Source organism: Podarcis pityusensis, assembly GCF_964106645.2.
Source record: "Podarcis pityusensis genome assembly, chromosome: 4".
NCBI lineage: Eukaryota > Metazoa > Chordata > Lepidosauria > Squamata > Lacertidae > Podarcis > Podarcis pityusensis.
The window spans coordinates 37,205,952-37,219,783 of NC_138027.1; the positions used below are offsets into that span (position 1 = coordinate 37,205,952).

Genomic DNA, 13,832 nt, shown 5'->3' on the forward strand with positions numbered 1-13,832 from the left:
AAGTCCGTTCGAATTCCAAAAACCAGTGTGGCTTCTGATTAGCTGCAGGAAGCTCCTGCAGCCAATCGGAAGCTGCGGAAGCCCGTTGGACGTTCAGCTTACAAAAGAACGTTTGAAAACGTTCTCACTTCCAGTTTTCGATCGTTCAGGAGTCGGAACATTTGACTCCCAAGGCATCTGGGAGCCGAGGTACAACTGTACTATCTACATACATAATAATGCATATTCTCCCTGTTTACTTTGCTACCATTTCACCTTTCTTTCATCTGTCACCTCCCTTTGCAAAGTGAATTAAAAACCCTCTGGGCAAAGGCCTGTCCTTGACTATTAGTCATACTGACTGGGGCCAATGGAAGCTGAAGTCCAACCACAATGGGGGTCTCAGGTTCCCTACCACTATTGTAAAGAGTCATGCACCCTGAAGCCACTATCTAAGATAAATAAGAAAAACAAATTAACTTTTTTTTGTCCACCAGCTACTGGTGGCAGCCAGCTGTGATGGGAAGTTCCTTTGTAGGACTCCAGATATATGAATGATTATGCCTGAATATATACTATAGATCCAGTCTATGTCCCCTTTCAATGAAAATCTTCAGCGGAAAGGTCAATGGAAAGCAGAAAATATAGTGTGACAAAATTGGTAACATGCATAAGCCTAATAAGAGCTATATTTCCCTTGCTGCTTTTCATGGAGTTCCTGGCTCCTTTATCTGAATGCCTCAATCTCTCCATAAACTGGGTGACTGCTGAGTTATTACCTATCTCTAACGTCTTGTCATCTCACACACCTGCTCATGCGTCTCACATCTTTCCTCTGCAGTAGCTTCATATATAGAGGAGATCTGAAGCTCACAACATCAAGGAGGAGATGCTAGAAGATTTAGCCTGCTGGAATTTGAGATTGGTACAAGCCTTTGATTGGGAGTTAGGGCCATGTATGTGACAGACTGCTCTTGGCTAAGGTAACTCATTACAAAGTCTTCAAAGGGACTTTTTAAATAAAATAAAAAAGCTATAGCTCACCTTCTTTGAATTCCTTGCGTTTCCAAAAACAGAAGCTTGGCATGGGAGCATTTAGTATGCTTTACTGTGCCATTAAACCAGATGACCACCTCTAGATCATGAAAAAGAGGCTATTTGATTCATAGGTCTAGGGCAGTGGTTGAAATCTGTCCTGTACAAGTCACATCAAAAGGCAGTCATTAAGCAATTTCCAGATATTTCAATGGGGATTCCACAAAACATGTTTTCCCGTGAAATCTGCACTTTATCTCCAAAATCCTAAATACTAATAAAAAGTTCTGAAATTGTTTTTTCACATCCAAATACCAAGCCTTGTGAAACACAACTGAAAACACATATAACAAGGGCATCAGCAGATTTTAATTTGATATTTGTTTATTTGTTAAGATGCCTGCTTTCTTCTGCTTCAGCGGTGGGCTGCTGGTTTCTATGTAAGAACCAGTCTAGCCAGCAGCTACTCAAGGCATAATAGGTTTACTCCTCATCGTGAACCTGAAATACATTATAAAAAATGACAGCACAGTTTAGGCTCAACCGAAATGACTGCATGGCTTTTTAAAGCAACAATCCTTTACACACTTCCTAGGAAAGATGGCCCACTGAATTCGTCCTGAATTTCCTTTGTGGAATGCATTTTTGTGTAGGAAGAATATATAATATAGATAGAAGTGAAACACAGAATGTCTTACAAGGCTTCAAAAAGTACCAGGGCACAACACGTTTGCACATAGCTAAGTACAAAATTAAGAATGTACAGTAGCATCCATGAGGAATGGTGCACCACCTCATGGCTGTGGCATCCAGTGATGATTTGCATATAAAGCACTATGTGAACTGTAGCAAAGTGGCGTTAATCCCATACCCACTTTCTTGGCAGCAAGACCCATTTTGCACAATGGAGCATACTTCTGATTAGACATGCGCAGAATTGCATTGTTCCTTGAACATCATTCCCACTGAAATCAATGCGACAGATTAGCCATAACTTCCATTAAGTTCAACTAATTTATTCTTTACTCTGGTCTGCTGCTTTAGCCCCCACTCCCCGCAATTGGCCAGTTCAAATGGGAATTTTGGTGGGCAATCCCACAAGCCCTTTCAGCCAGCTGGGGATGATTACATTGTGTCCCAGGGAGCGCTGGGTTGAGCTGCAACCGCTGCCCCACCAGAATTGGGGTGAGTGCCCATTCTCTTCTGGTGTGCAAGTCAGGGGTGGAGCTTGCTATCCCTGCCCCACACATGTATGTTCTACCTGATTACATTACATGTAAGAGGGCCAAGTGTAGGAAGCAGATGTATAGGTAACTGAGGGCTGCCACATGGAAGATGGAGCAAGCTTGTTTTCTCCTGCTCCAGAGGGTAGGACTCAAACCAGTGGATTCAAGTTATGAGAAAGGGGATTCTGACTAAACTTCAGGAAGTACTTTCTGACAGTAAGAGCTGTTTGACAGCGGAACAGACTCCCTTGGAAAGTGGAGGACTCTCCTTCCTTGGAGGTTTTTAAACAGAGGTTGAATAGCTGAGATTCCTGCATTACAGGGGGTTGGGCTAAGTGAACTGCACTATAGGGAATGAGGCTATGAAGGGGACTTTTTGAGCCAGTCTGTCCACATACCATGGGAGGTGGGAAAGGGAGATATTCTGGAAATATTTGGGCAGAAAGTTTTCCTGGCTTTAAAAGGGAATCTGTGTCTTTAAGAACTGTGTGGAATGGAGAGGCTGAGTAAGGGTCTAGTGTTGTGGTGATAAACAAAGTTGCAGCTTCCTCAACGTTATTAAAAAGCATAGCGTGTTTCTTCAGATATTAGGTGCTGGCAGGATTAAAATGTAAGAATTATGAATAACCTCCGTTTTCAAGATATCAAGAAGTGTTTTTTTTTTAATGTTGTGTCTTCTATTTGCATTTTATTTGCATGGATTTCTGCTGCCCAAACAAATGTGGAAAAGTAAAATGAAGGATAAATCTCTTTACTAAAACTTGGCTTTGGGTGTTTGGTGGAGTGTTGTTTTTCTTGTCGCCTGAAAAACTTCTGGAAGAATTCTATTAATATTTTTTGCATAATGATAAGCTTACCGTGCATGTGATTATTGTTTACTGTGTCACCTCTCTCTATTTGGGAACCCTAAAAGGCAAGAGCGTGATAATGACTTATAGCTACATACATTATGCTCATCCCACAGGATTTACTTCTAAGAGCAGAAGCAGGCAATGTCGAATCTTTTCATATGTTTGAATGACAGCATGTACACAGTCCCCCATTTATTAACCAGATCTTGCCCCCTGTCCAACACCTGCATTTAGCACTGCTTGACCTGCATGCGGAAATGCACTTCTACTTGTGAGTAGCATTCTTTTGGTAATGTTTGAAAAACAGGAAGAGGAGCTAAATGGTTTTGATTTGGGGGGGAAGTTCATAGAATCATAGAATCATAGAGTTGGAAGAGACCACAAGGGCCATCGAGTCCAACCCCCTGCCAAGCAGGAAAACCATCCGAGCACTCCTGACATATGGTTGTCAAGCCTCTGCTTAAAGACCTCCAAAGAAGGAGACTCCACCACACTTCTTGGCAGCAAATTCCACTGTCGAACAGCTCTGTCAGGAAGTTCTTCCTAATGTTTAGGTGGAATCTTCTTTCTTGTAGTTTGGATCCATTGCTCCGTGTCCGCTTCTCTGGAGTAGCAGAAAACAACCTTTCTCCCTCCTCTATGTGACATCCTTTTATATATTTGAACATGGCTATCATATCACCCCTTAACCTCCTCTTCTCCAGGCTAAACATGCCCAGCTCCCTTAGCCATTCCTCATAAGGCATCGTTTCCAGGCCTTTGACCATTTTGGTTGCCCTCCTCTGGACACGTTCCAGTTTGTCAGTGTCCTTCTTGAACTGTGGTGCCCAGAACTGGACACAGTACTCCAGGTGAGGTCTGACCAGAGCAGAATACAGTGGCACTATTACTTCCCTTGATCTAGATGCTATACTCCTATTGATGCAGCCCAGAATTGCATTGGCTTTTTTAGCTGCCGCGTCACACTGTTGGCTCATGTCAAGTTTGTGGTCAACCAAGACTCCTAGATCCTTTTCACATGTACTGCTCTCAAGCCAGGTGTCACCCATCTTGTATTTGTGCCTCTCATTTTTTTTGCCCAAGTGCAATACTTTACATTTCTCCCTGTTAAAATTCATCTTCTTTGTTTTGGCCCAGTTCTCTAATCTGTCAAGGTCGTTTTGAAGTGTGATCCTGTCCTCTGGGGTGTTAGCCACCCCTCCCAGTTTGGTGTCATCTGCAAATTTGATCAGGATGCCCTTGAGTCCATCATCCAAGTCGTTGATAAAGATGTTGAATAAGACCGGGCCCAAGACAGAACCCTGTGGCACCCCACTAGTCACTCTTCTCCAGGATGAAGAAGAACCATTGATGAGCACCCTTTGGGTTCGGTCAGTCAGCCAGTTACAAATCCACTGAGTGGTAGCATAGTCAAGACCGCATTTTACCAGCTTCTTTACAAGAATATCATGGGGCACCTTGTCAAATGCCTTGCTGAAATCAAGGTAGGCTACATCCACTGCATTCCCTTCATCTACCAGGCTTGTAATTCTGTCAAAAAACGAGATCAGGTTAGTCTGACATGACTTATTTTTCAGAAATCCATGCTGACTATTGGTGATCACAGCATTCCTTTCTAGGTGCTCACAGACTGTTTGCTTAATGATCTGCTCCAGAATCTTCCCTGGTATTGATGTCAGACTGACTGGGCGGTAATTATTTGGGTCCTCTCTTTTCCCCTTTTTGAAAATAGGGACAACATTTGCCCTCCTCCAGTCTGCCGGGACTTCACCTGTTCTCCAGGAATTCTCAAAGATGACTGCCAGTGGTTCTGAGATCACATCTGCCAGTTCTTTTAATACTCTTGGATGCAGTTCATCTGGCCCTGGAGACTTGAATACATCTAAACTAGCCAAGTATTCTTGTACTATCTCCTTAGTTATTCTGGGCTGTGTTTCCTCTGCTGAATCATTTGCTCCAAATTCTTCAGGTCGGGCATTGTTTTCTTTATCGGAGAAGACTGAGGCAAAGAAGGCATTGAGGAGTTCAGCCCTTTCTGTGTCCCCTGTTTGCATTTCACCATCTTCTCCTCTAAGTGACCCCCCTGTTTCTTTGTTCTTCCTTTTGCTACGAACATACCCATAAAAGCCTTTTTTGTTGCTTTTAACCTCTCTTGCAAGCCTGAGTTCATTCTGTGCTTTAGTTTTTTGACTTTGTGTCTACACGTGCTGGCTATTTGTTTGAATTCCTCTTTGGTGGTTCCCCCCCTTTTCCATTTTTTGTACACATCCTTTTTTAATCTTAACTCAGTTAAAAGTTCTTTAGATAGCCACCCTGGCTTCTTTAGGCACCTTCCATGTTTCTGTCTCATTGGTATTGCCTGAAGTTGTGCTTTTACTATCTCCCTCTTAACAAACTCCCAGCCATCATGAACTCCCTTTCCTTTTAGTATTACTGTCCATGGGATCTCACCCAGCACTTCCCTAAGTTTTATGAAGTCGGCTTTCTTAAAGTCAAGAAATTGAGTCCTAGTATGCTTGGCTGCTCCTTTCCGCTGTATAGTAAACTTCAGAAGAGCATGATCACTCGCGCCTAACGATCCTTCCACTTCTACCCCACTAACCAGGTCATCAACATTGGTTAGGACCAGATCTAAAATGGCTGTTCCTCTTGTTGCTTCTCCCACTTTCTGGACAATGAAGTTGTCTGCAAGGCCAGTGAGGAATCTGTTTGACCTTATGCTCTTGGCTGAGTTTGACATCCAACAAATATCCGGGTAATTGAAGTCCCCCATTACTACTATCTCCCTTCCTTTTGCATGCTTGGCCATCTGTTCCAGGAAGGCATCATCTATGTCCTCCGTTTGGCTTGGGGATCTATAGTAAACTCCCACAATGAGGTCACTGTTATTCTTCTCTCCCTTAATTTTGACCCAAATGCTCTCACTTTGGCTTTGAGGTTCTAAATCTTGGATCTCTTCACAGGTATACACATCCCTGACATATAATGCCACTCCTCCTCCTTTCTTGTCTGGTCTGTTTCTCTGAAATAGATTGTATCCCTCCATTATTACATTCCAATCGTGGGACTTATCCCACCAGGTTTCAGTGATGCCTATTATGTCATATTTAGTTTGCTGTACCAAGAGCTCCAGCTCATCTTGTTTATTTCCCATGCTTTGCGCATTAGTGTACAGACATTGAAGTCCATTAATCATTCCCCCGTGTCTCTTATTTAAGGATTTTTTCCTCCCACCACTAGGTCTGCGTGCTGTTTACTCCATTTGGTCTATGACATTTGGATGATCATCTTCATCAATTGATAGACTCCTACCTTCAGGAGCACTGTCTCCCTCCCCCACATTAGTCAGTTTAAAGCCCTCCTGATGAGGTTTCTGAGATTTTTGGCAAAAACATTCCTCCCAACCGTTGTGAGGTGCAGCCCATCGCTTGCCAGAAGTCCATCTTCAAGAAACTGCAGTCCGTGATCAGTTATCCGCCTCCAAGTTTCCAAAAATTGCTAGGAACTGCCACCTCCACTGTGCATTACAAAATCACAACAGGGATTTATTATAGCGTTGTAACTGCTTGTAACAAGAAGCAACAGGCAATGTGGGCACTTTCCTCACCTGCAGTGGAAATGGTTGTGAGTCTCTGACTATTACAGACATCATGTGAAGGAGGAAGTTTTGCTGCTTCACTCAGGTTGAAAGCGATTATGTTTTCTACCTTAGTGTCACCCCGTGGAGCTCTCAGAATGGTGGCCATGACAACAGCATCATAGGATTAAGCAATATGGATGTCGGCCAGAACAGGCTTCCTTCTTAGCCTCTACTGTTCTATGGGGACTTTCATTTATATTCGTGAATAAGATTTTTCTCAATACCCATCATTAGAGAAAATAATGTTGATATAACCAGAAACTATGAGTTGCAGCTGCCAAAATAATGCAAATAAGCCAATGCCAAGGTTGTTAACTGCTAGTTTTAGCTGGTTTTAGGATGTAATCCAAATCCTAACAAAATCATTGTCAATCCTCCAAATTGATTTTAATAGATCTGGATTGCACCTTTGAGGATTAATTCTTATATTAATTACAGTAGCTCCAAAGGCATCATTACATGGGCAAAACATAGAGTTTGTGTGATTAATATGTGTTGGGCATTATCCGGTTTTGCCTAGACTAAATTAATATATTGATACCATGCAGTTTGGCTTGGAATAACAAGCATTCCACAACAGAATGGCTTCCTGCAGTCTGCAGTGTTTCATTCACAGCTGTGCCTTTGTAGTGTTATTTGCTGCATACCTTGCTCGGCTGTAAACTGTCAAGAAAGATTCAGCCTTCAGTGCTTCTTGGCTGCATTTTGGGACCTCAGGAGTCAACCCATCAGGCTGGAATTCCTGCCCCTTCTCCCAAACTGGGCAGGCAGGGGAGAAATAGGAAAGACTATTCCAAGTATGCAGGCACATAGATGGGTTGTCTGAGATGCAGGCCCGCGAAATCCTCACCTCACTCCAATGTCCTGCCCTGCTTTTCTGAAGGTTCTACAAGAAACATTCTCCCCCGATTCGCTTGACATACCTTTTTTATGCCAATATCTCTTGACTTGGTCCTGAGCTTATTGACCTGGGATTCAGCTATTTCGGCTCGTTCTTCAGCATCATCCAACTCATGCTGCTGCTTCCTGTACTTTGCAAGGTACTGGTTGGCTTGAGCTTCCTGGTAGGAGGGAGAAAAGAACATCAAAAGTGCTTTGCCTCCATAATCTAGCAAGTAGTGGACCTTCCACTACTTGTGAAAAGCATTCGTGAGTCAGTGGTAAACATTTCATGGAACTTTGTGGGATTTGCTACACAGGAAAGGCAATTTCATCTTTAAAAGTCTATCTGGGAGGCCATCAGTGATCAGTCAGAGAGTTTTGTAGATGGCAGGTAGTGATTTCAAGCCTTTAATTGGAAAGCAAACAGCGTAGAAAAATTCCACATTCTGTGGTGAAGAAATAGCAAATTGCTCTAGACCAGCCTTTCTCAACTTGTGGGTCCCCAGATGTTGTTGAACTACAACTCCCATCACCCCTAGCTAGCAAGGCCAGAGCTCAGGGATGATGGGAGTTGTAGTCCAACAACATCTGGGGACCCACAAGTTGAGAACCATTGCTCTAGACCCTCAAGTTGTGCTATTATCACAAAGGCCTCCAAGACTAAATAAGGCAACCTTTGATGCCCTCTAGATGTTATTGGACTACAACTCCCATCATCTCCAGCCAGCAAGGCAAAAAGCTAGTGATAGGAATGGAAGAGAAATCTGATTCAGTTTACATTTAAAGATGAGCCTATGAATGTTTCACTTTCCAAAATAATGCATGAACTGAAACACTCATCCTTCGACATCCGCACATATCCAACTTTGGCAATGCAATTCGCTAGCCACGTAATGTGTACAAAAATGCATATAACTGTAGTAAAATGTCCATAAAAACAAATGCAGTAGTAAATATAACATAACCATGCATTATATTAGGGGAAATTATTTTGCAAAAATGTGTATTTTAGGCAAAATGGCTTATTTAAAAAAATGTAAATTAAGAGAAATTCACACTAAATGCTGGTGATCTTCCGCAAAGATTTTTTAAAAATTGCAGACTGATGTGGAGATGTGGAACTTAAGAGAAAAATAAGAATTGATAGAGTCACCCATCTAAAGTCAGGGATAATGGAATTCAAGAACATCTAGAAGACACCAAGTTGAGAAAGACATATCCATAGACTCCACAAACAGTTCCATAATCAGCCTTGTGACTTAATCCAGAAATGTAAACATCTGAGTTTACAGGAATGCGCAGCAACAGATTTTACTGCTGTAAGTAGGCCTGCCTCGCCCTTTGAGAACTCTCATTCTAGGCAGAAAGCCATGTGAAAGTTGCTTGTACAGCCAGTGGCTGTGCTATGGAACTCCAAATACGTTGAGACACTTTTAGTAAACACATACTACTCTGTTTCAGATCTTTAGTGCATTAAGTCAGAAGATCTGTCTGTGGTATTCGCTGAAGCGAAAACAGGAATACAGAGTGAAATGTTTTCTGACAGCGGCATCATTTTGTCAAGCACTGGAATGCCTTAGACAAATGATTCTGTACCAAAGTATCGTTCATTTTCCATTCTGTGAGATGAAACTGTATTTAGATTTGTTGTAGATAATGGAATGCAGCAGAAACATCATCCTCTCTGTTTTTGGTAAGAGATGCAGCATGCGTGCTGTTGTGTATGAAGCCAAAACTTCACCACTCCCACATAAGACGGCAGTATCAGCAGATGAGAAGGAACGTGCAAGGTTCCAGGAGTACAAAATATCTTGAGAAAGTAGCCTTTAATGTTGCGAGAACCTATCAAGACGGCCTAGTCAAGACTGAGTGTGCCCAGTGACCCTGAAATGCTCCCTAACCCTTTTTCCAAGGTGGGGGAGAGGTATACATAGAAAACTAGCAGGGAGGAAAATGGAATGAAGTCTGACAGACTGAGGCATGATTGACAGTGAATAGGGGTGCTTCACAGTACAGCAATTTGCTGAAGGTCTGCATCCTTATTTCTTAGGGGGAGATGTGATTTAAAAAAATAATAATACACCAAATATTCCAAAACTGAGAAGCTTCTGTGCTGTGCTTTTTCAAAAAATTTAAACCATTTATGGAAACTGAATAAAATTAAGTAACTGTGCCTAATTTATTTGTGCTTCCAATTCAAGTTTTTCTTGTTGTAAAATTTGGAAAGGTCTGGTGTGGGTGAGGAAAAGAAAACCATTTAAAAAATTGGAGTTTGGAAACATTCTGGACTTAGGGTCAAAGCAATGACACAGCTCTCTGTGCCTCCCAGTTTTCAAAATCTTTAGTAGGAGATTTAGATGTACTCTCTAAACTTTCCTCCATGCTTTTGAAGGTAGAAGAAATGTGCTTTTCAAAAAGGGAAGAGAAATTGCTGCAATGTTCAGGATTCTGAGGCGATTTGATGATACCTCTTTGTGCAGTGTTGTTGTCACACATCAGCAGTTTGTCTTCCTTTCCCGGTTTGAATAATACAACTCCAATCAGAAATTAGGTGAATTACTGATTTGATAAGAGCCACACATTACACTGCACCAACTTACAGCTTCTTCTGCTTGATGCTTGTAGCTTTTCACTTTCACCTGCAGCTTATCAATCAGCTCCTGCATCCTTGTTAAGTTCTTCTTGTCTTCTTCTGCCTTTGTAGAACAAATAGGAAAAAATAAGTGTTAACTTGGCAACCATCCACTCCTCAGAGTTAGATAGCTTGTTTCACTGGAAATCTAGAATTATGGAACTAAGAGACTCTATCTAATTTTTATCCTAGCCTTCCTCCAATGAGCTCTGGATGACTTAAATTGGGTCACTCCATTTTATCTCACAGACATCCTGTTGAGGTTTCTGCTGATAGTGAGTTGCACAGTGAACTTCACCCAGAAAAATGTGTGGTTGAACAAAGATTTTGAACCCAAATTTTGCAAGTCCAGTACTCTATCAGCTGCAACATACTAGCTATAGGGATGCTTGGAGAATTCCATTGACCTCTCAGCTACCAGTCCTCATTCTCATTCCCTTGCTTCAGTGTTTCCTGGAATGAGTCAGAGGTTCAGGCAGAGGAAGAGACAGAAACTGAAGAGTGCTGGTGAGATAAGAACATTTCCTCCTTTGACTCAGACATCTCTCTGTCCTTCATCCCACAAAGCTATTTTAGTCAGCATGGAGATGAAAGAGCCAGAAGGAAAAGAAAAGTGGTAGAGAATCGCCTGCAGGCTGTTAGCTGCTGCCTATAATATATAAAGTCTTTGGTAATGCTGCTTTACATCAGAACAAGTTTCTGTGATTGGAAATTATGTGTATTTGTCCTAGCGCAATATTTCAGTTCACCCACTTTAGTTATTATTACCTGGTATGTCAGCTCTTTGATGCGCCTTTCATATTTGCGGACTCCTTTCTGAGATTCCGTATTGCGGCGGGCTTCTGCCTCTAGTTCATTTTCCAGCTCGCGGACCTGTAGCAGAATCAAAAGCGTTTATGTGCTCCTGTTGGGCTCTGCCTCATAGGAATAGCTCAAAGAACTTAGTCTTAGCAATAGGTCTTCAGAACGTGCTTTATAAATATATACTCAAAAGCTTTTGGCACGTTTGTTGAGTGCTCCTTTACATCATTCTCCAGCACTTAGCATTTCAAAATAAAACATTACTACTCTAGCCAGAGCTGAGCTCCCATTTTAAAAATGAACACACCAACCATTTTCCAAGGAGGCTGACACAACAGGTTCTAAAGGTGGACTCTTAGAAGCCTACCCTGGATTCCAGCTTTTGAATCTGCTTCTTGCCCCCTTTTAGAGCAATTTGCTCTGCTTCGTCCAGTCTCTTCTGTAGATCTTTAATGGTCTGTTCCATGTTCTTTTTCATTCGCTCCAAGTGAGCACTGGTGTCTTGCTCTTTTTTCAGTTCTTCGGCCATCATTGCTGCCTATAATAACATAAATGTGTGAAACGCCACCCCAAACAAACAACGAGTCCCAATGATTTTGGCGATTTGAGACAACTACAAAATCCTGGGAAATATCTATAACAGGAGGAAGGGCTACAAATCCTATCATGCATGACCATTGGACATGCTGGCTGGGCCAATGGGAGTTGGAGTCCAACAGCATTTGGTGGATCACAGGTTCCCTCGATCTGGAGAAAGTAATGAACCATTTCTAGGACTTAGGGCTCATCCAGCCTTGCCTTTGCCCCCCCCCCCCAAAAAAAAATCTGAATTGGAGCAAACATAAATAAACTTTTCTCAAGATTGATGTGGGCTCTGATTTATTGCCAAAGGGTGTGTTTCCCAGGAACAAAACCTCTTGGACCCATGCTTCCGAGGCATGGGACAAGCACAAGGCTGGATGAGCCCTTAGTCTAAAATTTTATTTATAACTTCATGTAGTATAATTAAGCACAATGTGAGTTGTTGTACACCTTGGTATTATGTACGGATATCACTTTATGATATCCCTACACTTGAGCCATCTTCTATTTAAGCTGTAACTGAACACATATGTAATTATCACGAGAGGTGACAATAGGAAAAATCCAAAACAGACACAGTTAATATTTCAGAGAGGCAAATGCTTCTCCCACCCAATTTAGGAACACTGCTGTTATTCTACCAATTTTCACCAAATTTCACACCTGGGTTTTTGAAATGCAGTGAAAGCCAATCTGCATGAAGATATATGGGGAGAAAAGGTCACTTTCACTATAAAAATGCCAAACATCCTTCTAAATTATGATAGATGTTCTAACATATATGACTTCTGATGACAACAGATCACCACTGCTAGTGAGTCTAAATAAATAAATTTTCACAATCCCTGACTTGCCAGCATGCAAAGCAGTACTTGATTCAGAAACGAAAACCATGGGCAACAAAAGATCAGCAAACCAGGAAGAATAAGACTGGACATCTGTGCAAGCAGGAATAAGCTGTCTACTTACATCAGTGATTGCTTTTTTGGCCTTTTCTTCGGCATTCCTGCACTCCTGGATGGCTTCCTCCACTTCATTTTGCATTTGAGAGATATCAGTCTCCAGCTTCTTCTTCTGGTTGATCAGGCTTGTATTCTTGAGTTTGAAAGGAAGAGGAGAAAGGAAGATCCTTCAGGGACACATGATCATCTTTATTACCTTCTAGGACTAGTGCTACACTGAGGCTATTCACACATTGTACCTGGGGGTGGGTATAATTCACAAATTATACTTGGGTGCACAAGCGAATGTGTGTCATTAACTACCTTTGGAGTTCCTAGGCAGACAATAGAATTAGAGATATAGAACAGACCAAAAGTATCAATAATGCCACGTTTTTGCTTTAAGATAGAATCAGAATATCTACCATTGGTCATACTCAGAGCAGACCTAGTGAAATGTATGGACATGCAGCTTAAAGCCATTGATTTAAATTGTCTACTCTGAGTAAGATTAGTATTGAATATTACCCTCGGTTTTCAGCATCAGAATTTATGAGAGAAATGAATTCAGTAGTGTAGGAATGTCTTTTGCTTTTTACACCTGATGTGAAAAAAATGACATTTGAAAGCATCCCTCATCAAAGTAACCCGTATATCACTTAACCCACTTCTCTGGGTAATTAAGCACACAATCAGTATTGAACAGATACTTTTATGCTAATCTGTGAAAGAGAGAGCTAGAGTGTGATTGAGCCAAAATGATGCATTTGTAAATCTCATTATTTCCATAAGAAAGATTTACAATTAACTGTTACCTGCTAAAATAATTGGATTTAAAGGTAGTTAATATTGGCTGGATCATGTCCTGATCTCAGTATGGTTGACGACAGCAATAAGGAACATAATGTCTGTACCAAAATGGCTAATGTTTTATTATCAACTCAGCTGTTTCATATTGGAAAGTTGGAAAGTGGTGGTCGCTGTCATATTTTTGAAACTTGGACATTGAAAACATTTTTAGCAATAAAGAAAGGCTATATTTATTGAGAACAGTCCACTCTAAGGCACAGTTCACTCTGAACAATATAGGTAAGGCCAATTTTAAAACAATAGAACCTGGGTAAATACTCTAAACTCTCCCTTGACAGGGATGAGTCTTTAATGTTATTGTAGCAGAGACTGGGATAAGCGAAGAGTAAAATCATGAAAGGGATCATTTTGACAGAAAGAGAGCACAACGGGAGGCAAACTAGACAATTTTAA

General features: G+C 41.5%; 1 protein-coding gene across 1 annotated transcript in view; it reads right to left on the reverse strand.

Moving 5' to 3' along the window:
- Positions 1–1,380: 1,380 nt before the first annotated feature.
- The window catches only part of MYH15 (myosin heavy chain 15), an 86,204-nt gene continuing 73,752 nt past the window's right edge, over positions 1,381–13,832 (reverse strand). The window contains exons 37-42 of the mRNA XM_081002594.1: positions 12,598–12,723; positions 11,414–11,584; positions 11,014–11,118; positions 10,214–10,309; positions 7,655–7,792; positions 1,381–1,515 (exon numbers count right to left, since the gene is read on the reverse strand). Coding sequence (XP_080858720.1) covers positions 1,498–1,515; positions 7,655–7,792; positions 10,214–10,309; positions 11,014–11,118; positions 11,414–11,584; positions 12,598–12,723 — 654 coding nt within the window. The 3' untranslated portion in view covers positions 1,381–1,497. The remainder of the gene's footprint in view (positions 1,516–7,654; positions 7,793–10,213; positions 10,310–11,013; positions 11,119–11,413; positions 11,585–12,597; positions 12,724–13,832) is intronic.